General features: G+C 47.0%; 1 protein-coding gene across 1 annotated transcript in view; it reads left to right on the top strand.

The window, feature by feature from the left end:
- Window positions 1–16,052, top strand: part of MXRA8 (matrix remodeling associated 8) — a 72,620-nt gene extending 56,568 nt beyond the window's left edge. Inside the window, exons 9-10 of the mRNA XM_040427915.1 lie at window positions 3,288–3,365; window positions 15,283–16,052. Of these exons, the coding sequence (XP_040283849.1) occupies window positions 3,288–3,365; window positions 15,283–15,308 (104 nt within the window). The 3' untranslated portion in view covers window positions 15,309–16,052. The remainder of the gene's footprint in view (window positions 1–3,287; window positions 3,366–15,282) is intronic.
- The last annotated feature ends 8,954 nt before the right edge of the window (window positions 16,053–25,006 follow it).

Below are 25,006 nucleotides of genomic sequence, written 5' to 3'. Positions count from 1 at the left end.
ACAGAAAGAAATGTTTTTTATTTTGTGGATAGGGAAGACGCATGAAACAACCTTTCAACCACAGGCTGAGGATTATATGATGTCTTATTGCAAGGGCATCCATACCACCAATGGCCGCTTTCATGGAGCCCAGCTCAGGCTGGCTGCATCTATAATGCATAATAGGAACTTATGCAGATGTGGGGTGTGCCTAGTACGCAACCATAAAAATGTGTGGACATGTTCTTTAAGTTGACTGTCATATCCTGAGAAAATGTTTGCCTAAGCTGTGTTAACGCTCTAAAGGGGTTCTCCGCTTTTCCTATATTGATGACCAGGGCCGTCTTTAATATTGATTGGACCCTGGGCAAATATTTACTTGGGCCCCCTGAATCCCGCCTTCCACACCCTAGCATGCAATGCACTGAGGCGCGAAACGGCCGTCGCCACGATCCTTGTTGCCTGCGCTATTCCAAGTCCGCTCCATGTCTGCAACAATAATGTTTGATGTCTGCAATAATGATGTCTGAATAAAGAAGCTACTTTTTTGGCAAGTGCCGCCCACATTTGTTTTCTCCTTCATGACATAAGTTGTTGTGATTTGGAGGCAGAGCACCATTTGTAGTGAGAAAAACCCGGCATAGGAAGTTTTGGGCAGTGCCACCCAGTTGTGCTCTTTAGAAAATTTGACTTTCTGAATTCAGACATTAGTTCGGGCTGCAATACAGATCATCCAACGCCCCCCCCACCCAGGTATGAAGCCGGTGTGTGCGCATTATCCATTCTTTCTTTCTGAATTCAGAGTTACTGCCGGCCGCACCACAGATCCCCCAATCATCGCCCCCCCCCTTCCCCCTCGAGGTGAAGCCGGTGTGTGCATACATTGCCAAAAAAAAAATCAACTCAACTACCTCTAACTACTTCTTCCCCTCCGTACTTGCGGGCTGCCCAGCCGGGAGTTCGTTGCGCAACCCCATCGGCACGTGCTCCCGCGAGACCCGCCGTGGGAGTTCACTGCTCTCGCGGGGTTGCGCAATGAACTCACACCTGGGCAGCCCGCAAGTACGGAGGGGAAGAAGTAGTTAGAGGTAGAGTTAAGTAGGTTTGCTGACATTGAGCGCAGCGCAGCCGCACTTAACATATAGGGAGGGCCCGCCACTGCTTTAAAAAAAAGCACTTGCGGGGCTGTGGGCCCACCCCCCCACCGGGTCACGTGGTGCTCAAGAGGCAACTGCCTTGGGCCCCCCAGGAGCAACTGGGCCCGGGGCAGCTGCTCCTTTTGCCCCGCGTTAAAGACAGCCCTGTTGATGACTTATCCTCGGGATAGGTCATCAATATCAGATCGTCAGGAGTCCGACTCGGCACCCCCGACAATCAGCCGTAAGAAGAGAACGCAGCGCTCGTACGAGTGCTGCCATCTGTTCACCGTTTACCTGCTCGCCATTGACATTGAAATGGCAGGCAGTGTAATTACAACTACTCCACCCCATTCACTTCAATGGAACAGCTCTGTTAGCTGATTAAAATCATTATGTATTAGTGCCTCTTGTGAGTAAAGATGAATTGTGCCTGTGGTCCATTGATTGTTGCACCATTCCTCTGTCAGGCGGTTCTCTGCCAGACCCCTCACCATCTTACACAGCGATCTCCAACTGTAGGCCCTACAATATAAGCAAATAGGTTTTTGAGGAATTAATGCTAGGATCATGAAAAGGAGATGGAAGTGCAAACACCAAGTTCTCATGTCAAGTTGAATGGCTCCGCATGTGTCAGCGTAGGCCACATGGACGGTGCCCATGGATTGGGGTCCCCAATGCATGGCACGGGCGGCACAATTTTGTGTGCATGAGCCCTTAGGCTACCTGCACACAGGTACTGGCTGTTTCCCAGAAATTTTGTGTGGATCTCAGTGCGTGCATTTCTGCACCAAAAACATGTTACTTGCGGATTTGATGCGGTTTTGCTACAGATCTCATCCTTGCATAAAAGGGTAAATTCCACTCAAAGAAAAGTCATCTGGTCGATTTCCAGATGGAACGAAAAAGCAAAGGGGGTCATTTATTAATCTGAAATATGCCTAAATTTGGAGTATTTCAGGCGCAGATTGTGACCCAATGGTTAGTTGCGTCACACTCTGCGACTTCTCCCCACTCACGCCAGGTCTAAAATTGTGGGTGTGGCATGGGCGGGGAAGGGGACGGGCCGGCCGGCCCGCCGCATTTACCATTTTCTACGCCTGTTTTAGTAGAAAAGGGTCTTAATTCAAAACAGCTCGGAAGCTCTCTTACATTTAGAACTGGCGGAGGATCCGCCGAAGTTATGAAGAGGCCAGTGCCTCGTCATAACTCCGGGGATCCGCCGCCAGCTATAGGGCTTTATTAAGACCAGCGTCTAAAATGCCGGTCCTAATAAATGTGCCCCAAAGTGTCATTGAGATTTGTCTAATCTTACACATTTTGCTTCAGTTTTTCCGCACAAGAATCCTAGCAGAGAAATGCGCGGAATCCGTAAAGTGTTCAGGTAGCGTTAAGATTACTGGGGCATTGGGAGAGGGGTGTGACAAAGACATAATTGAATGTGGTGATCTCTGCTGTCAAGCACTCCATAGAGGTTGGTTTCATGGAGGGACTGAAATGTTGCTGTTCATTGGGTAAATTAATGATTTTGAGAAGATTTTTGGTGTGCTGCTTCCTAATGTGGACACATTGGATTGACGTGTTTTTTTGGAGCCCAGGCTTCTGACGCAATTTTTTTGCTGTGCTGCTCATGTTCTGAATTTTGTGCCAGGTGCTTTCAATGCCACTGCCATATACTCTGCATAGCCACAAAGATGCTAGTATACAGGATGTGGGAGCAGAGTTAGGCCTTATTCACACGTCCGTTGTTTCTTTCCTGATCTGTTCCGTTTTTTGCTGAACAGATCTGGACCAGATCTGGACCCATTCATTTTCAATGGGTCCTGAAAAAAAACGGACAGCTCAATATCTGATTTTTTTTCAGGACCCATTGAAAATGAATGGGTCCAGATCTGTTCAGCAAAAAACGGAACAGATCAGGAAAGAAACAACGGACGTGTGAATGGACCCTAAATGTATCAACTAACAGTTATTTTATATTTATTTATTTTACGTACTTATATAGCGCTACTATAGTCCGCAGCACTTTACAGACATTAGCATCAAGCCCCCAATGGGGCTCACAATCTAAGTTTTTTTTAAATATTTTTATTTTTTTTGCTCTAAATTTGTTTGAAGAATTCTATATGAGTCAAAAAGCATTTGAAAATATTTTTTTGCTCTGCTTTGCAGATTACAAAAATAACATACTGAAGGAACGTGCCTCCATGGAAAGAACCTTCACGCCAAAGAACATTGACTTAGACCTTGGTAAGTGAGGTCACACTGCCATTTTCTCATCCCACTAATTGGCGGCTCGGATATTATGACAGGGTACATGCCGCTACATCAACAAGGCAGCCCCTGAGAAATAAGTAAATACATGTCCACAGCACATGGAATCCACAGTTAGAGGAGACATGTACAAACCTCATTCTCCAGGGACACACTGGACAAACGAGGAGGAATCTGGCCAGGGATCAGATAAAAATTTTATAGAGCGTGGGCTCCAAAAACACGGATCGAAGATGAAAGAAGAAATCTGCAGTCTTTTCAAAGCAAGCCTGATCTTGGTTAATGATAATACAATGCAACACCAATGGGTTTAGTATTACATAACTGTTGCAAACGAGATTTTGATTTGCTATTTAACTCTGTTATTATGGGAGCCATATGAAGGCTATAATTTGCATAAAATATGAGACATTGCCATGGGATGTGTCTGGTTTGACATTTCTGCTCCATCCACTTAAATGGGACTGAACTGTAATGCAAAACACAGCCCATGGACTACAGCGCTGTTTTTAAGGGGGAAAAGCAAACATTTTTGTTTGTAATCCCATACAGTCCCATAAAAGGGAATTTGGAAAAACACAAAGAGTGGCATTTATCAAGGCATTTAGGCCGCGTAAGCCGCAAATTATGGCGAACGGCATACGTGTAACATAATGCGTCATTTACATCTCAGTGCTCGGTCAGTGATTTCCATCAGTGATTTTGAGCCACAACCAGGTGAGGCTCTAAGCACAGAACAGAAGCAGATCTTTCCCTTAGGGCTCATGCACACGAACGTATTTTCTTTCTGTGACAGTTCTGTTTTTTTTTGTGGACTGTATGAGGAACCATTCATTTCAATCAGTCTGCCTGAAAAACGGAAGTTACTCTGTGTGCATTCCGTTTCTGTATGTCCATATTTCCATTCCGCAAAGAGATAGAACATGTCCTATTATTGTCCGCAGTATGGACAAGGATAGTACTGTTCTATATGGGGCCAGCTGTTCCATTCCACAAAATACGGAACGCACATGGACGTCATCCATATTTTTTTGCGGACCGCAAAATACATACGGTCGTGTGCATGAGGTCTAAATCCTCTAGACGTGGCCAACCCATGTGACACTCCTGACTCATCTATTAAATCAGTATTCTCTAGTAGAGTATATGGAAATGGGCTGTCTAAACTAGATAACCCCTTTAGGGCTCATTCAGACGGCCTTATGCTATCCGCAAAAATGCGGATCCGTTTTTTTGCGGATTAGATGCTGAACCATTCACTTCTATGGGGCCCTTTTCTATTCCATGGTTCCACAAAACAAATGAAACATGTCCTATACTTGTCCGTGAAAATCAGGACATGGCCCCATTGAAGTCTATGGGTCTGCAAAAATACTGAATGCTATCGCAGCAAGCTCTATTATGTGCGTTTTTAACGCAACGCAGGCCCCATAGAAGTGAATGGGACTGCGTGAAAATCGCAAGCATCCGCAAGCAAGTGCGGATGCGGTGCGATTTTCACGCACGGTTGCTAGGAGACGATCGGGATGGGGACCCGATCTTTATTATTTTCCCTTATAACATGGTTATAAGGGAAAATTATAGCATTCTGAATACAGAATGCATAGTACAATAGCGCTGGAGGGGTTAAAAAAATTAATAAAATAATTAAACTCACTGTGGGGGGTTAGCTCTTCACTGGGGGTCATTCTCACAGATACACCTTTAGGACACCAGGTTTCAGGTCCAAACAGTGCATTTATTGTGCACACTCCAACCAATACAGGTTATCATGAAGTCGCAACACATGTGACATCCACATAAAATAATAAACACTCGCCCGTCCAGGCTCTAACTAAACATAAAGTTTCCTGACTCATCTAGGTCCCAGTTCACACCCTGTGAACTCATGCGGCTTTATCAGCCAATGTCCCACAGCCTCCTGGCTGTACAGAGCACAGTACGCCCACTGCCTCCAGTTCAGTATTTCTTGTGGGGGATTGGAGCTCAGTAGTCTGCCTGACTATGGCCCTGCGACCCTCCCAGGCGTCGCTGCGTCCCCCAACTCTAGGCTATCTTCCAGCCTTGTGGTCCCTCAGCCTTGCCCAGCTGAGACCACACAGACAGCCTCCAGGCCTCTGTCCACAGGTAACACACTCCCCCCTTCTGACACCCTGGGAGGTGCCTTATGCCAGGCTGATTACCTCCAGCTTCTCTCACCTGTGGTGAAACAGGGGTGTGGACCACACTATCCACCCCTTCCTTGCCTCCAACCTGAGTGAGACCTGTCACTGTCTCACATATCCCCCCCCTTTGTTCAAGCCCGTGAGGGTGAACACCTGCATAACCACGGGAGGCTGGTGAGAGGGTATCGACCTGGCCTGGACGTGGGGAACAGCCACCCACCCTGCTCTTTGGCTGCTCCCAATAAGAACCGGCCCAGATTGGCTTTACAGCCACACTAAGTAACCCAGTGTCAGCGAGCACTAGCTGCCGCTGACACATAAAATTACCAGTTCTTATTTCACCGAGGCCAGGAACCTCGGTGACACGTACCTTCCCTTTGTTCTGCCAGACCCACGCCAGCAGAGCTTGGTTTATCACCAAAACCAACATCTTGCCTAACCGAAACTGCCTAAATGCCTCATGTGCCCATCTCATGGCCAGATATTCTTTTCCTACTCTTTCCCAAGTGATGATGATGCGCTGTTGTATATTTTGATCTCTCTCTCTCTTTTTAGATCCTCTGGCTCCTGTACATGCGCCTCACGTCCTTTCTTGGACTGCTGCAGCTCTTGCCTGAACTGTTCCGAGTCATGGTCATATCCCGACACTTTCTCCTTTGCTTTGCAGGGCTCCTTCAGCAGAGCATTACTTGCCCCTACTCGCTTCTTTTACGTGCATCTGGGTCACTTCTTCTTTCTTTCCAACAGTAGTTACTCCAGCTACTATGACAGTTTTAGAGACCTCTGCTTCTTTAGCGGCTTTTTCCACTTCGGCCGCGGCTCCCTTTGGCTTAACTTTGGTCTCTGTAGAACCTGGGGACTTCATGTCAACTAACATATCGGCCTTAACTTTTTCAGTCTTTGTCTTCTTGAAGTCTCCAGTCTCTTTGACCGCCTTCTCATCCTTCTCGGACATGGCACCATAAACTTGCCCTGCTAACCCCTCCCCCTCTTTCTCATCGAGGCAGGAGGCACCAGGGTCTTCAGCAGACTCCTCGTCTTCTGTCATTTTCTCCAGAGGCTCACCCAGGACCCTGTTCTCATTTTGTGGAGGAGTCAGGAGATACAGCCCATTGTAATAGCCCGGATCTGAAAACTGATCGTTCACCTCCTCGTACTTCTTCCCCAGCAGGCTGCTGGCTATTTGGAAGGCCTTGTATGCAGAGGGGACGTCTTCCAGGCATAGACTACTGTAGTGTACGGGGACTGTAATACCCGTCACTACAAAAGTGTCACTTGGAGTGCTGTCGTCCCTCCTTAATTATGGGAAGTTGGTATATGTCAGTTTTATAAAATGTCATGTAATGTAATGCTATGTATTTCCCTGTTACTGTGAAACTTGCATGTACAGGCCTGCTAGGGGTGTCATTCCAGCTCTTGGTCACTAGAGGGAGCCCTAGTTTATATAAGGCCCAGTCAGGGAAAGGAAGGTCAGTCTAAGAGAGTCTAGTCTAAGTGTCTGTCTAAAGCTGCAGCCTGTGGTCTGAAGCTGGAGCTTAGACTATGTCAGAGACAAGTCCAGGCCTGAAGCCTGCGGACCAGGAGAGGGTATGGCAGTCCCTGTAACCGGGTTCCAAATCCAAGGAGAAGGTTCCCCTCCTGAATATATATATATATATGCAGAAGCAGGAAGACCACTGTTCAGAAGCTTCTAGAGTCTGAGGAAGCAGAGGGAGACAGAGGCAAAGCGCAGAAAAGCAAGAGGTACTCAAGATAACAGAGGAGGTACTTTATAAAGAGAGAACCAAGGATATACGCCAGAGTTAAGGTATTGGGCCTTGGAGAAGATTTGCTATGTTCCAGGATCAGTCAGAGATAGAGTGCAAGCTCCTGTACTGCAAGTCCTGTGTGTTTAACACTCTGTAGTCACCTTGCTCAATCTGTATTGCCTGCATCGACCGTATTGAAAAATCAACTGTATGCAAAGGAACTGTGCTTCCATTAATGTCTCTATGAAAACTACTAAAGTTGGAGTTCTGTTTTAACATCACGGTGTTCCTCATTTATTCCTGCTATCAGCAAACGGCGTGCCACCGTTTAATTGGCACTGGCGTCACGAACATTTTCCTACCATCACCTGCCTATGCAGAGAGTCAGCCGTCTCAGGTTAGTGTCTATTGCACTACTACACCCAGAAACACTATTAAACACAACTTGAGTACGCTGCACCTCTCTTTTGGCGTCACGAACAGGATACGCACGCTTTCTAGTGCAAGAAGCGTGAACTTTGTGCCTTATACAGTTGCCCTGTGACCAAAGTGACAAATTGCCTGTTTATTTAAAGTGGACTTTGTGAACTGAAAATCATACCAAAAGTGTACCAAAAACCTCTAAAAAGCGCTGTGCAGTGTTGCGCTATCAAGAGGAAGAAAATCGCCACATTGGAGTGTGGTTTTGTGGACTTTTTACAATCCTGCTTGCTGTCAGTGAATGGACAGCGTTTATACCCAAAGATGGCCGCTGAGGCTGCTGAAATAGCTGCTGCGTCATCTTCATCTCGAAAAGGCGGGAAAAATTGGCGTCTTTCTGAGGAAAAAGCGGGAAGGAGTTCAAGGTCAGGCGCCACTGCTTATCTGGACATTTGCATGTCTGCCAGCATGGACACCGCCTTCCATATACTGGAATACCTGGGGGGCGGCCTCCCAGTGCAATGGGAGGAGCTGGCTGCTTTAATTGACGCGACCCTATCGCTCTCCAGAGAAGGATCGAGCATGTTGGAAAGTGAACAGAGCGTTGCTGCAACGTCCACACCTGAGATTACAAAGATGTCTGATATTGGTGTAGAGCCAGAGGAGGCTCCACCGGCCTACTCTCCGGGACCGGAGAAACCCGCCTGCCGCCCAAGGGAGAAAGAACCAGAGCCCTGCTATGGCTCGTGGAGAGACTTCTTTCAGCCCTCTTTCAAATGGTCCTCACTAATGGCGGAGATCCGGGAGGCCGCTATAAAGCGGAATACCAAGACCAAGATCTACTATGAAGAATTGACTAAGACTATCCATGAAAGACACACCGACACCCAACCCCGCCTGGAAAGGAGAAAGGGAGTGGTGGTGTCCTTTGACAAAACCCGTGGCTATGGGTTCATCCAAGACTATCTGACTGGCAGAGACCTATACGTTAATAGAAGGTCTGTCAAGAGAGACTACCTCCCTTCCTATCAGCACAGCCTCCGCGAGGGAGAGGAAGTGGAGTTCACCCCTGCCGAGAGCCTGAGAGGCCCTTATGCCACTGCCGTGACCCGTCCCAAGCGAGTACCTGAGGACTGGGAGGCAGAAGAAGAAGACTACTCTGGCTGCGAGCGGGAACCTGAACGCTCTCCAGAGCCGGCCCATCACGCCTTCCAGGAGCGGAGCTCCTTCATTGGGCCTAACGTCTTCTGGCAGCCAACCGTGTTGGAAAAATGGGTGAGCCCTTACCCTTCCCCCGAGCTGCCTCGTCGGGAGAAGACCATGCAAGAGATGGAAAATTTAAAAGGACTTCGAAATACCTTTGAGAACATCCGGAGGGGTCGGAGACCCGATGCATCGCCAGAACCTGCAGAGGCCGAGTCCGCGCCATCGGTGACTGTACCTGCGCCGGCGGCGCCAGCAGATGACAGCGACTCTGACACAGGGAGCATCGGTGAACAGATTGTCCGGCTGGAGGAGAAGTTGCGGGAGCTGCGCAAGATCGCGACCGCCAGGATCCAGACGTCGCCAAAGAAGGACAAGGTAAGGGTGCCTGTCACCACCCGTAGACCACCTTCTGCTGCCACCGCTCCGTCAGTGCCCCAAAGAAGGCCTCCTGTTGCTGTGAATAGCTGCGCAGAGCCCACTGGACCGCTTGAGGCGGCGGTAACCGCTCCATTCCATCCCACCATTATCATGCCGGGACCGGTACGGTCCACCCAAGGGTTTACCCCTGGGCCCAGGGGGCCAATACCTATTAGGGGCCCCTTCACCTTGCAGCTGCCCCATAATGCAGTTATGTGGGCCCATCCTCCTGTAGAGGACTACTACAGGCCGTATTTGCCAGCGGAACCAAGTGGTTATGATATGCCACTGTGAATCAGCCTGCTAGGCCTTTGATTTATTTCACTGAAGAAATATGGTGTTAACCCTTCCAGGACAGGAGTCCTACGTTTCCTGGTCCTTTGTTGCGGCTGCCAGTTCATCCACGGCTCAGTGGTAGGTGTTGACCACTGAAATCACAAAGTCAACAAGGCCAAGTTTGTTTTCAGGACCTCCTGCCTGCTTTTGCTACCCCCACGCCAAGTTGTGCCTGTTCCTTAGTTGCACCTTTTACCCTTCACCCCCTTTTCAGGTTGATCAGGGGTATTACAGCACTTGTCTTTGCTGTCCTTTTATTGTGCAACTTCATACTAAGGAACCGTGCGCGGAGACAGACTCAAAAGAACCTGAGCCTCTGAGATTTTTTTTGCTCTTTTAAAAGGGAATGTGCCCAGAGATGGACTCCACCGCACGAGAACCTCTGTGATTTATAGGAAAGTAACCTGGGTACGGACTCATGTTTGTTCTTTGAGCCTCCAAGAACTTTTATACTGTTTTATCTATTTTGCTGTTCTATTATGGACTTATTCATTGTCATGGACTATCCTGGTTCTAATGTTACGCTGTGCCAGGTCAGCGCCCCAGTTCCATCCACTATCCTGAGAGAAGAGAACGACGCCCCTTGTCACCACACTTCACCTTTGCCAATTGGACCTGATATGAATGTAAATGCAGATGAATTACATGTATGTATGCCTGCGTGTCTCTTTTTTCTGTTTCAGGTAGATTCCAGTTGGGCGAGCCCTGATGGAGTACGAGGTCGTACTCAGCTTAAAGCAGTGGGGTATGTAGTGTACGGGGACTGTAATACCCGTCACTACAAAAGTGTCACTTGGAGTGCTGTCGTCCCTCCTTAATTATGGGAAGTTGGTATATGTCAGTTTTAAAAAATGTCATGTAATGTAATGCTATGTATTTCCCTGTTACTGTGAAACTTGCATGTACAGGCCTGCTAGGGGTGTCATTCCAGCTCTTAGTCACTAGAGGGAGCTAGGGAGCCCTAGTTTATATAAGGCCCAGTCAGGGAAAGGAAGGTCAGTCTAAGAGAGTCTAGTCTAAGTGTCTGTCTAAAGCTGCAGCCTGTAGTCTGAAGCTGGAGCTTAGACTATGTCAGAGACAAGTCCAGGCCTGAAGCCTGCGGACCAGGAGAGGGTATGGCAGTCCCTGTAACCGGGTTCCAAATCCAAGGAGAAGGTTCCCCTCCTGAATATATATATATGCAGAAGCAGGAAGACCACTGTTCAGAAGCTTCTAGAGTCTGAGGAAGCAGAGGGAGACAGAGGCAAAGCGCAGAAAAGCAAGAGGTACTCAAGATAACAGAGGAGGTACTTTATAAAGAGAGAACCAAGGATATACGCCAGAGTTAAGGTATTGGGCCTTGGAGAAGATTTGCTATGTTCCAGGATCAGTCAGAGATAGAGTGCAAGCTCCTGTACTGCAAGTCCTGTGTGTTTAACACTCTGTAGTCACCTTGCTCAATCTGTATTGCCTGCATCGACCGTATTGAAAAATCAACTGTATGCAAAGGAACTGTGCTTCCATTAATGTCTCTATGAAAACTACTAAAGTTGGAGTTCTGTTTTAACATCACGGTGTTCCTCATTTATTCCTGCTATCAGCAAACGGCGTGCCACCGTTTAATTGGCACTGGCGTCACGAACATTTTCCTACCATCACCTGCCTATGCAGAGAGTCAGCCGTCTCAGGTTAGTGTCTATTGCACTACTACACCCAGAAACACTATTAAACACAACTTGAGTACGCTGCACTACACGCTACCATGGGTCTGTGGTCTTCGGCATCCACATCAGCCCCATCATCTGGTTTAGCAGAAGCATCTTCCATTTTCTCTGCCACAGCCAGCACCACAGTGCCACCCTCTCCAGTCCCATTTTTAACAGGCTCTGGCTTCTTGACGTCTTCCAGAGAACTCTCCTCTTCAGGTTTCTCACCTTCCACCTGCTGCTCGAGAGCACACTTAGATTTCTCCAACTCATCTTTTAAGCTCATGAGATTTTCAGTCTCTGCTCTGAGTTGCTTGTTCAGCCTCTCCAATTCAGCATGCTCCTCAAGCACTTCTTCCAGGGCTTTAGCCAAGGAGAGGGCCTTGGTCTCCTTTTCCCAAGCATCAGTCTCTGTTTGGTCACTTTTTTCACCATATCGAGCCGAGATGTATTTCTCTTCAGCTAGGAGCCAGTCACACTTCTCCTGTTTCTTCGCTGGATTAGACATAACTTGCTTCTGGTGGTCCAGGTCCACCATCAGATCATCCAATCCTCGCTGAAGTTTGTTCTTGGTTTTCTCCACCTTTTTGTATGTCACACCCTGTTTCTCCAGGGGCTGAACCGCCAACTACATGTTTTTCAGCAGTTTCTTTTCAGCTTTTTGCACAAGCTTGTGGGAAGTGCCCCGCCTTTGGGCCTCCGGTTCCAGCTGCTCCTTGCTCGGCTCTGCTGCAGCAGATGTAGGAGTATCACCATTCTCTTTCTGGCTCTCCTTCTTTGCCCTTTCTGAAGCCTTCTTCAGTTGCTCTGTGAAGACAGCTAGTCCCGTCTCTAACGTTTCTAGGGAGCGTGAGGAGAGAGAGAGATCATCCTCCTGTTTGCAGCTGTACTGTCGTGTCAGGTCATCTACAGCTGTCTGGATATGGGCTTCAGACCCTAGGCTGATGTCACCCGACTTAATTCTCATCTTGTCAGATATAGCTGTCTGGTCGCTACTAGTAACCACCTTTGTTTCACAGGACCTTGACATGGTAGCTTCACTCTCTGGGTTGCTATCGGTCACAGCACATACGTCATATCGCGCTTCATGAAACATAGCAGATGCAGAAAATAAAGTTTTATCATCATTCACATTTTTACCACCAGGGGGCGCTTCTCCCCTGACCACAACCTGCAATGGAAAAGTTATATCACTGTCACCACATATTTGCAATGGAAAAGTTATATCACTGTCACCACAGAAGTGTCTACCTTACCCCACAGCAACAAACCGATATCACGGCCCAACACTCCCTCATGCATGAGCGTATCTGTAACATCAAATTCATCAGTCTCTGTTCTCATTGGAGTCTCACGCTCAGTGAAAATCAGCGGATAGTCCTTATCCGCACGACTGTCCAGCACCTTTAATATTTTACCAGTCTCAGGTTTCAATATTGTGCTATCTCTTACCCGGGCTAGCATGGGATCCCGGATCCTTGTCATCCCAAAACTAGCTTTGGTCATGGGCAACTGAGGTAACACAGAAACCTTCTCCCCTGTAGATTTCTGCGAGGGAGCAATCACAGCAGGCTGATCCGCCTGTCCAGACACAGACTTATTACCTACCGGCCCAGCAGGTATCCCCTGCCGCCGGCTCACTGTCACTGGCTCTGCTACATCGTTAATAACAGGAACAGTCTTACCCTTTGTAATCAACCATTCTGGTAAAGCAGTGACATTCTCTCCCGCAGACTCATCAAGGTTTTGGTTGCTCCTAGCAACAGCTTTACTGCACCTCCGCAGTCCCTCTCCAGGACTCCGGACACAGTGGCAGGGAAGATATGCACTCCTGAGAACCGCATCACTCTCCACCTCTTTGTCTTCCCGACAGTTGCCCTTGGCAACGGCATATCTTTGCCTTTTATCAGGAACTCCGCTCCACAACTGCCCAAACAATGGAAAGTCCTTGCCCAGTACAAATTCCACTTCCAGTGTCTCACATTTTAACAGCTCCCATTGCACAGAGCCATAGTCAGTCACAAAGGTCAGTGACACCGTAGTTTTTGTCTCTGGCCCCCTTGTCACAAAGTCCAGAATTTCAGGCAGGACCCGAGACACTTGCTGGCGGGAGTCTAGAATGACCCCCAGCGGGATTCCGCCGATCACTAACTCGCAGGATTTCTCCCACGGGCTATACCATTTTGCAGCCATTTCCACTGCTCAGTCTCTTGTATTGGGCTTCTGGCCCTTTAAATCCTGCACTGTTTGCACCACAGAAACAAAAAAATCCAGTTTAATACCAGCAGTCTCTGCTCTGCAAACTAGCAGGCTTCCAGCACTTTTACTTATCAGCAGGGACACCTGCCCGCATCCGACACCAATTGTGGGGGGGTTAGCTCTTCACCGGGGGTCATTCTCACAGATACACCTTTAGGACACCAGGTTTCAGGTCCAAACCGTGCATTTATTGTGCACACTCCAACTAATACAGGTTATCATGAAGTCGCAGCTTCACCTAACACATGTGACATCCACATAAAATAATAAACACTCGCCCGTCCAGGCTCTAACTAAACATAAAGTTTCCTGACTCACCTAGGTCCCAGTTCACACCCAGTGAACTCATGCGGCTTTATCAGCCAATGTCCCACAGCCTCCTGGCTGTACAGAGCACAGTACGCCCACTGCCTCCAGTTCAGTATTTCTTGTGGGGGATTGGGGCTCAGTAGTCTGCCTGACTATGGCCCTGCGACCCTCCCAGGCGTCGCTGCGTCCCCCAACTCCAGGCTGTCTCCCAGCCTTGTGGTCCCTCAGCCTTGCCCAGCTGAGACCACACAGACAGAGCCTCCAGGCCTCTGTCCACAGGTAACACACTCCCCCCTTCTGACACCCTGGGAGGTGCCTTATGCCAGGCTGATTACCTCCTGCTTCTCTCACCTGTGGTGGAACAGGGGTGTGGACCGCACTATCCACCCCTTCCTTGCCTCTAACCTGAGTGAGACCTGTCACTGTCTCACATCACCTTAATCCACTTGATCGCGCAGCCCGGCATCTCTTCTGTCTTCTTTTTTGCTGTGTGCAGGAAAAGGACCTGTGGTGACGTCACTCCGGTCATCACATGGTCCGTCACATGATCTTTTACCATGGTGATGGATCATGTGATGGACCATGTGATGACTGGAGTGACGTCACCACAGGTCCTTTTCCTGCACACAGCAAAAAAGAAGACAGAAGAGATGCCGAGCTGCGCGAGCAAGTGGATTGACGTGAGTTAAATATATATATTTTTTTTTAACCCCTCCAGCCCTTTTACTATGCATTCTGTATTCAGAATGCTATTATTTTCTCTTATAACCATGTTATAAGGGAAAATAATACAATCTACAGAACACCGATCCCAAGCCCGAACTTCGGGTTTGGGTACCAAACATGCACGATTTTTCTCATGCGAGTGCAAAACGCATTACAATGTTTTGCATTTGCGCGGAAAAATCGTGCATGTTCCCGCAACGCACCCGCACCTTTTCCCGCAACGCCCGTGTGAAAGAGGCCTAACAGTTTTGGAAAGCGTTTTTACAGTAACAGCATTTGAAAGAATTCTCTGCAGTAAGAGAAATGGAAATGATTGCCGCACGGCTGAAGCTAATAAGTGAAATGTTCTGCTTATTTTTCAGGAACAGTCATTAAAATAATAGTTTGATGGTCTCTTAGGTTCTCTATAGTGATAATATCAGCCTTGAGACCACCTATGTAGATTTCAGAAAACTGGTCTAATTATTGTTACATGCTTTGTAATTTGTTTGCCTTAGAGGATCTACTCCTCATACTTGTCATTTTCATGAAGCATTCTTTGATTTATGCTACCACGTATCTTATATCTCAATAAAAAGATATTGAACCATAAAATAATAGTTTGATTATCTTTTCTCAACAGAACTTCGCAAAGAATATTGTAAATAGGACATTCCTTGTGCTACTGGCTGGCCCAGAAGCTCCATCTTCTCTTGGGAAGAGGGCCCCTAACACTTCCTCTTGTGTCTTCATCCAAGCTGTTACTTTTGCCTGCGTTTCCGCCGTGCGCTACTGTATATTCAGATCACTGTTCCAAGTGGTGGCACCATTTTCACAAAGACATTGACGTTTATGATGAAATGGACACATTGTCTTCTCCCGTTTTTCTATCTGTGGTAACGTCCAAGAGACGGATTTCAAGCAAATGATTACATTTACAGGTAGCATATTAAAAGATAATGTAGTAATGGCTTGCTGCAATAGCTTGTAGAGCTGCCTTATATAAGAAGCAGGAAACGCCTTCTAATGATCTATTGGGATTTCATGAAACCAACATTTGTGGCATTGTGAAGGAGTCTGTATGCCAGTATTGTCTATAGGTTTAATGTAGAGTCTATTGAAAACTCCCCTCTAAGGAGCTGCATTCACAATGTATGGGATTCTCCAAAGGATCATGACTGCCATTTTATAATATTATATTCGCTCTTCTCTCTATTTTACAAATAAGAACCCAGAAGAGATGAAGTTGACTTGTAGGAATATTTGTAGTTGAAGTTCATGGAGCCATGTTATAAAAATGAGTAAATTATAATGGACTCGGTAACGGGGAAAAATGTTCCATCACTGTGGGACCACGAGCATAAAGTGTTTCCAGAGCCCTCTCTTCTACTCTTGAATCAAGTACATTGAATGCTCAAATGAAAAGAAAGGAACATACAGAATAAAGCTCATATCAAGTAGACTTTAGGGGTTTTCTGAGACTTAAATAGTGGTGACCTATCCCTAGGTCATCAATTTCAGATCAGTGGGAGTCCGACTCCTGGTACCCCCATGTTGAATGGGGTTGTGGTGATTGGGCAAGCGCTGTGACCTCTTCCTTGGCTTGTCCACGTCCATTAATCATAGCCTTTCTGCAGCTCAGTCCCATTCAAGTGAAGCTACAATACCAGGCGCTGCCACTATACAATGCTTGGTGTACAGTGAAGAGATCACATGGCACTCGTCTGAGCGCCGCAACTCCATCAAACAGATGAATTGCATGGTGTCAGGAGTCAAACCCCCACATTCTGATAATGGTGACCTATCCTGGGGATAGGTCATCAATATTTAAGACCCAGGGAACCACTTTATATGTAATTATAAACCTTTGAAGTAGTTAAGTGGTTACAGTTTGTGATCAGTTTAATATACAGTAACACTTGGAAACCATTAGCCTGAGTTCTGATGGATAGTAGGGCTTGCTGGTCTAGCCACAACTCAAGCTCAGGCTATAGATAGAATAGACAGATTTTTTGCAGTTCTTTTTGCAGTCCATTCACCAGAAGATTATAACTGGCAAATGAGCCAAGCATATTACCCTACATAGAGGCTAAAAAACACCATAAGCATCATGTCCAATGGCATTAGACACACCAATTGATTTCAGGGGAATACAAAGTCATTGGAGATGTAACTGTCAGATGACCTTTTATTGACCCGCTTCCAAATATACCAGACTCTTCACTCCCTTAGGCCTCTTGCACACAGACTTTTTTTTACCGTTTACGTTCCATTTTTTGCGTTCCGTATATGAAACCATTCATTTCAATAGATCCGCAAAAAAAAACTCTGTATGCCTTCCGTTCAACGATAGAACATGTCCTATTATTGTCCGCATAACGGACAAGGATAGTACTGTTCTATCAGGGGCCAGCTGTTCCGTTACGCAAAAAACGGAATGCACACGGACGTCATCCGTATTTTTTGCTGACCGCAAAATACTGAAAAAGCCATACGGTCGTGTGCAAGAGGCCTTAGACTTACAGGGGTATTCCAGCTTCATGAAATTGATGACATCCTCAGGACAAATCATCAATATTATATATTTCCAGTCCCTACAGGACCTGGAAGCAGCTGGGTCCTGTGACTGCTATGGCCAGTCACCAGCCTCAGCCATCACATCTGTGAGGTACCATTTAAACTGATGTGACCATTGAGGCCTGTGATTGGCTGCAGTGGTCACAGGACCAAGCTGTTTTGCTGCTTCTGTGAGGACTGGAAGTGGCCAGGAACAGAGCAGTGGTGTGGCCTTGGTCAGGTCAGTCTGCTTTTTTATGTCCAGGGGCACAGTTCCGGACGAGAGGTGTTGTCATCTCCAAGGCCAGAGATAACTCCTTTAGGCTCCATGTGCACGACTGTAATTTTGTTCAGTGGGGCCGCGAAAAAATGCAGACAGCACACAATGATTTGCGGACAAGAAAAATGGCAGCATGCACATACTGTAGCTGGTATCCATGTTTTGCGGACCGCAAAACGTATCGTTGTGTGCATGGGGCCTTCACATGGAGAAAAATAGCTTTTGCTTACCTGCTTCAGATCATGTTTAAAACGTTAGGGCAGATATCTTCATTTGTTTTTCTTACAAAATATCAAGGCGTGATTCCATAGGAAGTGTCATTATCATTTGGTGCCCATAGTGTTTGCTGTCGTCTCAGGCCATAGAATTTTCTAAAGATAAATTTAGATGGAGAAACTGTTTAAATTCGAAAGTGAAGGGGAATACTTGAAGGGTTAGGCTAGGAAAGTAATGGCTAACCTCTGGCACACCAGCTGTGGTGAAACTACGACTCCCAGCATGCTCCATTTATTTCTATGGAGTTCTGAGAACAGCCAAGCAAGTGTGCATCTTCTGAAGGCTCCATCCACTGTGTAGTTTCCAACACGCTTGAATTAAAGTTGAGCTGCAGGCACAGCGACATAGCGGCCAATGGGTCAGGTTGTGGTTGGGTTGATCTGATATTGATGATCTATCCTGAGAATAGGCCATCAAATCTAAGTACCTAAGAACATTCGCGTTTTCTCGTAGATATAAATCACTGCAATGTACAAAATCTATTCAGTAGAAACAGCTATTTACATGGTTTCTAACATGTTCTTTCCTAAGGGTACTTTCACACTTGCATCAAAGTTTTCTGGTATTAAGTTCTGTCCTAGGGGCTCAATACCTGAAAAAAACAGATCAGTTTTATCCTAATGCATTCTGAATGGAGAGAAATCCGTTCAGGATGCATCAGGATGTCTTCAGATCAGTCCTTTTACGGTATTTAGATGGAGAAAAAAAAAACACAGCATTGACGGATCCGGTCTTCCGATCTGCGCATGCTCAGACCTTTAAAACTGTAAAAAAAATATATCCGATGACACCGGAGAGACGGATCCGGTATTGCAATGCATTTGTGAGACAGATCCGCATCCGTCTACAAATGGTTTCCGTTTGCATACAGATTGCCGGATCCAGCAACGCAAGTGTGAAAGTACCCTTAACCAGCACAGTTCTGGTTTATGCTATATAGCTATAATTATTTTTATGCGCCGCTGGTTTGGTGACTTGTTTGTAGTAATACAATGTATTTCTGCTACTTTTGGGTTGTACACACGTCAGTGTTTTTTGGTCAGTGATTTCCATCAGTGATTTAGAGCCAAAACCAGGTGTGGCTCTAAACACAGAACGGGTTCAGATCATTCCACTATACCTGATCTCTGTGAAGCCTACACTCCTGGTTTTGGCTCACAATCACTAATGGGAAGCACCGACCAAAAGACTGCCGTGTAAGGCCTCCTGCACACGACCGTTGTGTGCACCCGTGGCCGTTGTGCCGTTTTTTTTCGCGGACCCATTGACTTTCAATGGGTCCGTGGAAAAAACGGAAAATGCACCGTTTTGCAGCCGCATTCGTGATCCATGTTTCCTGGCCGTGAAAAAAATAGGACCTGTCCTATTTTTTTCACGGCCAACGGTTCACGGACCCATTCAAGTCAATGGGTCCGTGAAAGAACACGGATGCACACAAGATTGGCATCCGTGTCCGTGATCCGTAGGTTACTTTTTATACAGACGGATCCGAAGATCCGTCTGCATAAAAGCTTTGTGAAAACTCAGAACCGACAGTATATTCTAACACAGAGGTGTCCCCATGGTGATGGGGACGCTTCAGTTAGAATATACTAAAAGAACTGTGTACATAACTGCCCCCTGCTGCCTGGCAGGTGCTGCCAGGCAGCAGGGGGCAGCCCCCCCCCTGTAGTTAACACATTAGTGGCCAGTGGGCCCCCCCTGTAGTTAACACATTGGTGGCCAGTGCGGCCGGCCCCCCCATCCCTCCCTTGTAGTTAACACATTAGTGGCCAGTGGGCCCCCCCCCTGTAGTTAACACATTGGTGGCCAGTGCGGCCGGCCGTCCCCTCCCCTGTAGTTAACTCGTTGGTGGCCAGTGGGCCCCCCTCCCTCCCCTGTAGTTAACTCGTTGGTGGCCAGTGGGCCCTCTCCCCTCCCTCCTAATTAAAATCTCCCCCCCCCCCATCATTGGTGGCAGCGGAGTGTACTGATCGGAGTCCCAGTTTAATCGCTGGGGCTCCGATCGGTAACCATGGCAACCAGGACGCTACTGCTGTCCCGGTTGCCATGGTTACTTAGCAATTTGTAGAACCATTATACTTACCTGCGAGCTGCGATCTCTGCGTCCGGCCTGGGAGCTCCTCTACTGGTAAGTGACAGGTCCGGCCGGGAGCTCCTCCTACTGGTAAGTGACAGTCATGTCACTTACCAGTAGGAGGAGCTCCCGGCCGGACCTGTCACTTACCAGTAGGAGGAGCTCCCGACCGGACGCAGAGATCGCAGCTCGCAGGTAAGTATAATGGTTCTACAAAATTGCTTAAGTAACCATGGCAACCGGGACTGCAGTAGCGTCCTGGTTGCCATGGTTACCGATCGGAGCCCCAGCGAGTAAACTGGGACTCCGATCAGTACACTCCGCTGCCACCAATGATAGGGGGGAGATTTTAATTAGGAGGGGGAGGGAGGGGAGAAGGCCCACTGGCCACCAACGAGTTAACTACAGGGGAGGGAGGGGGGTCCGGCCGCACTGGCCACCAATGAGTTAACTACAGGGGAGGAGGGCCCACTGGCCACCAATGAGTTAACTACAGGGGAGGGGGGGGGGCCGCCTGCACTGGCCACCAATGAGTTAACTACAGGGGAGGGGGGGGGGGCGGCCACACTGGCCACCAATGAGTTAACTACAGGGGAGGGAGGGGGGCGGCCACCAATGTGTTAACTACAGGGGGGGGGGCTGCCCCCTGCTGCCTGGCAGCGCCTGCCAGGCAGCAGGGGGCAGTCATGTACACAGTTATTTTAGTATATTCTAACCTGAAGCGTCCCCATCACCATGGGAACGCCTCTGTGTTAGAATATACTGTCGGATTTGAGTTTCACGATGTAACTCAAATCCGACGGTATATTCTAACATAGAGGCGTTCCCATGGTGATGGGGACGCTTCAAGTTAAAATATACCATCGGATTGGAGAAAACTCTGATCCGATGGTATATTGACTCCTGACTTTACATTGAAAGTCAATGGGGGACGGATCCGTTTGAAATTGCACCATATTGTGTCAACGTCAAACGGATCCGTCCCCATTGACTTGCATTGTAATTCAGGACGGATCCGTTTGGCTCCGCACGGCCAGGCGGACACCAAAACGGGTGTCAGGTCCGTGGATCCTCCAAAAATCAAGGAAGACCCACGGACGAAAAAAACGGTCACGGATCACGGAAAAACGGGACCCGTTTTTGCGGACCGCAAAAAAATACGTTCGTGTGCAGGAGGCCTAATTGGGGCTTTAGAGTAGATTCACACATGCCGGATTTTGATGCTGAAATAGTTTTGGCAGCAAGTACATAGTGCAAATTTTTTTGCCATAAAATCTGCCATGTGTGAATCCACTCTTAAATATGGACATACATTTGTTTCAGATTTTTTTTTGTATGCATTTTTATTATATCTTTATCAATATAACAGGCATTAGCAGAAAAACAACCAAATAAGATTGTAATGTCAAATATATGAATGACTGCATTTGTGAAATTACAAAGACTGTAGATGGACATGTGCTTGATCTGAAAATAAACTTTGATGAACGCTTTAGATTTTTTGACCTTGTAGTGTGCAGTTTAATAAATGATGATTTGTGTTTAGAAAATTTTAAAGTAGTTGAGCTCCATCAACAAATGGTTAAATTCAACACACATTAAGCTGGGGCTAAATGGCAATCTTGGCCTCAACACCTGTTGTATGACCAAACATTGTTGTGTTGTAGTGCAGCCATTGAGCTGGAGTCACAGCGCAGCCGCAACCACAGAATTGCAAAAGAATCCAACACTGCTGGATTTTCTGCGATTCTGGGGTCATGGCAGCGATTTGCACTCAAAGCCCATTCAGTTTAACGGCTGCCCTGGTACATAGCGATCTTTGGTTGTGCAACAGGTGTCATGGTCAAAATCACCTGTTGGCCAGGAAATGCTTGGGATTATACACAGGATAGATATAATGTTTGGCAAAGAGAGATAATAAAACACAGAATACAAAAAGTTTTAGTAAAGTTAAGTTACAAAGCCCAATATTCAGGGAGGACGAGCACTAAAGGCTCATGCACACGAACGTATTTTCTTTCCGTGTCCGTTCCGGTTTTTTTTGCGGACCGTATGCAGAACCATTCACTTCAATGGGTCTGCAAAAAAAAAAAAAAAAGTTACTCCGTGTGCATTCCGTTTCTGTATTTCCGTTCCCCAAAGAAATAAAACATGTCCTATTATTATCCGCATTATGGACAAGGATAGTACTGTTGTATCATGGGCAAGCTGCTCTGTTCCGCAGAATGCGGAATGCACACGGATTTTATTCATATTTTTTGCAGACCGCAAAATACATACGGTCGTGTGGATGAGGCCTAATGGATGATACATCCATCCAGCAGTAATCATTTGCACTAGCCTATTTTCCAGGCAAAGTACAGTTGCAAGAAAAAGTATGTGAACCCTTTGGAATGATATGGATTTCTGCACAAATTGGTCAAAAAAAGTGATCTGATCTTCATCTAAGTCACAACAATAAACAATCACAGTCTGCTTAAACTAATAACACACAAAGAATTAAATGTTACCATGTTTTTATTGAACACACCATGTAAACATTCACAGTGCAGGTGGAAAAAGTATGTGAACCCCTAGACTAATGACATCTCCAGTTGGCTGACAGCTCACTCCAATTAGCTCTTGAAGTCCAATCAATGAGATGAGATTGGAGGTGTTGGTTACAGCTGCCCTGCCCTATAAAAAACACACCAGTTCTTGGTTTGCTTTTCACAAGAAGCATTGCCTGATGTGAATGATGCCTCGCACAAAAGAGCTCTCAGAAGACCTACGATTAAGAATTTTTGACTTGCATAAAGCTGGAAAGGGTTATAAGAGTATCTCCAAAAGCCTTGCTGTTCATTAGTCCACGGTAAGACAAATTGTCTATAAATGGAGAAAGTTCAGCACTGCTGCCACTCTCCCTAGGAGTGGCCATCCTGTAAAGATGACTGCAAGAGCACAGCGCAGACTGCTCAATGAGGTGAAGAAGAATCCTAGAGTGTCAGCTAAAGACTTACAAAAGTATCTGGCATATGCTAACATCCCTGTTAGCAAATCTACGATACGTAAAACACTAAATAAGAATGGATTTCATGGGAGGATAGCACAGAGGAAGCCACTGCTGTGCAAAAAAACATTGCTGCACGTTTACAGTTTGCACAAGAGCACCTGGATGTTCCACAGCAGTACTGGCAAAATATTCTGTGGACAGATGAAACCAAAGTTGAGTTGTTTGGAAGAAACACACAACACTATGTGTGGCGAAAAAGAGGCACAACACACCAACATCAAAACCTCATCCCAACTGTGAAGTATGGTGGTGGGGGCATCATGGTTTGGGGCTGCTTTGCTGCGTCAGGGCCTGGATGGATTGCGATCATCGAAGGAAAAATGAATTCCCAAGTTTATCAAGACATTTTGCAGGAGAACTTAAGGCCATCTGTCCACCAGCTGAAGCTCAACAGAAGATGGGTGTTGCAACAGGACAACGACCCAAAGCATAGAAGTAAATCAACAACAGAATGGCTTAAACAGAAGAAAATACGTCTTCTGGTGTGGCCCAGTCAGAGTCCTGACCTCAACCCGATTGAGATGCTGTGGCATGACCTCAAGAAAGCGATTCACGCCAGACATCCCAAGGATATTGCTGAACCGAAACAGTTCTGTAAGGCCTCTTTAAGACGGGCGATATTTCCGCGCGGGTGCAATGCGTGAGGTGAACCCGGACCCATTCATTTCTATGGGGCTGTGCAGATGAGCAGTGATTTTCACGCATCACCTGTGCGTTGCGTCAAAATCGCAGCATGCTCCTCTTTGTGCATTTTCCACGCAACGCAGGCCCCATAGAAGTGAATGGGGCTGTGTGAAAATCGCAAGCAAGTGCGGATCCGGTGCGATTTTCATGCACGGTTGCTAGGAGACGATCGGGATGGAGACCCGATCATTATTATTTTCCCTTATAACATGGTGTTATAATGACGTCTTCATCATCTGGAACGGAGGTGCAGAGGAATTTTAATCATTCGTTAAAGCTCTAAATATCAACGAGCTGGGGCTCTCTTTCACCTCTGAATTCCATCCAGAGTCCTTGACATTTCTAGACATCAGAGTCACAAAAATTGGGGACAATCTTGTCACCTCCACCTTCAGGAAGACCACTGCCACAAATAGCCTACTTCACTGGGACAGTCATCACCCAACGAATTTGAAGAAAGGCATCCCTCGTGGACAATATTTGCGAATGAGGAAACTGTTCCAACCGAGAGGGCTTTCATCATGAATCTAGAAAACTACAAAATAGATTTAGAACGAGGGGCTACCCACAACACGTCCTGAGGGACGCCTTCCAAAATGCAGCCACCTGTGAACGGAACACCCTCCTGGTACCAAGGGAATCTAAGGGGAAAGATGGTGATATCATCAGAATCATCTCAACCTTTGACACCAGGAATCAGGAGATTAGGGACATCATCAGCAAGTATTGGCCGATCCTCCTGATGGATCCGGGTGTGTCAGATGTACTCCCCTCCAGACCCAGTATCACTTTTAGACGGGGTAGATGCCTTCACGACCGGCTAGTCCACAGCCACTACTCGCGACCAGTTCCGGAAGGAACGTGGCTTGACCGAAAACCACTGGGCACGTTCCGATGCGGGTCTTGTATGACTTGTAGCCATATAAGAAACTCCAAGACTAATACCTGTTCGGTTATGGGTAAAACCTACGATGTCAGAGATTTCATTAATTGTCGGAGCAAAGGGGTGGTCTACCTCGCCTGTACATGCTCAAAGGATTATGTGGGCAAAACCTTTAGGGAGTTCCGGAGGCGCATCCTAGAACATATTAATGACATCAGAAAGAAGAAGGAGACCCGCATAGCGAACCATATGTGGGAAGTCCACAATGGGATCCGCAATTAATAAAATTCTCAGCCTTAGAGTTGATCAGACCTTCCCCTAGGAGGGGCGACTGGGAACGGAGGACCCTCCAGAAGGAAACAGAGTGGATCTACCGGTTCCGGTCGCAATCACCAGGAGGCCTGAATGAACAACTAACGTTTTCATGCTTTTTGTGAATCACCATGCTCTTTTGTTTCTGGGCCCTGGGGGTAACCCCTAATCTGCATAAATTCTATCCTCTTGTGACAGAATTCGTTATCGACACATGAAGTGTCATCACAATATTGTAGGGCTTCTC

This window comes from Bufo bufo, chromosome 1, assembly GCF_905171765.1.
Source record: "Bufo bufo chromosome 1, aBufBuf1.1, whole genome shotgun sequence".
In the NCBI taxonomy this organism is placed as follows: Eukaryota; Metazoa; Chordata; class Amphibia; order Anura; family Bufonidae; genus Bufo; species Bufo bufo.
Note: the sequence above shows the minus strand (reverse complement) of the source record. Positions and strands in the feature narration are given on the sequence as shown.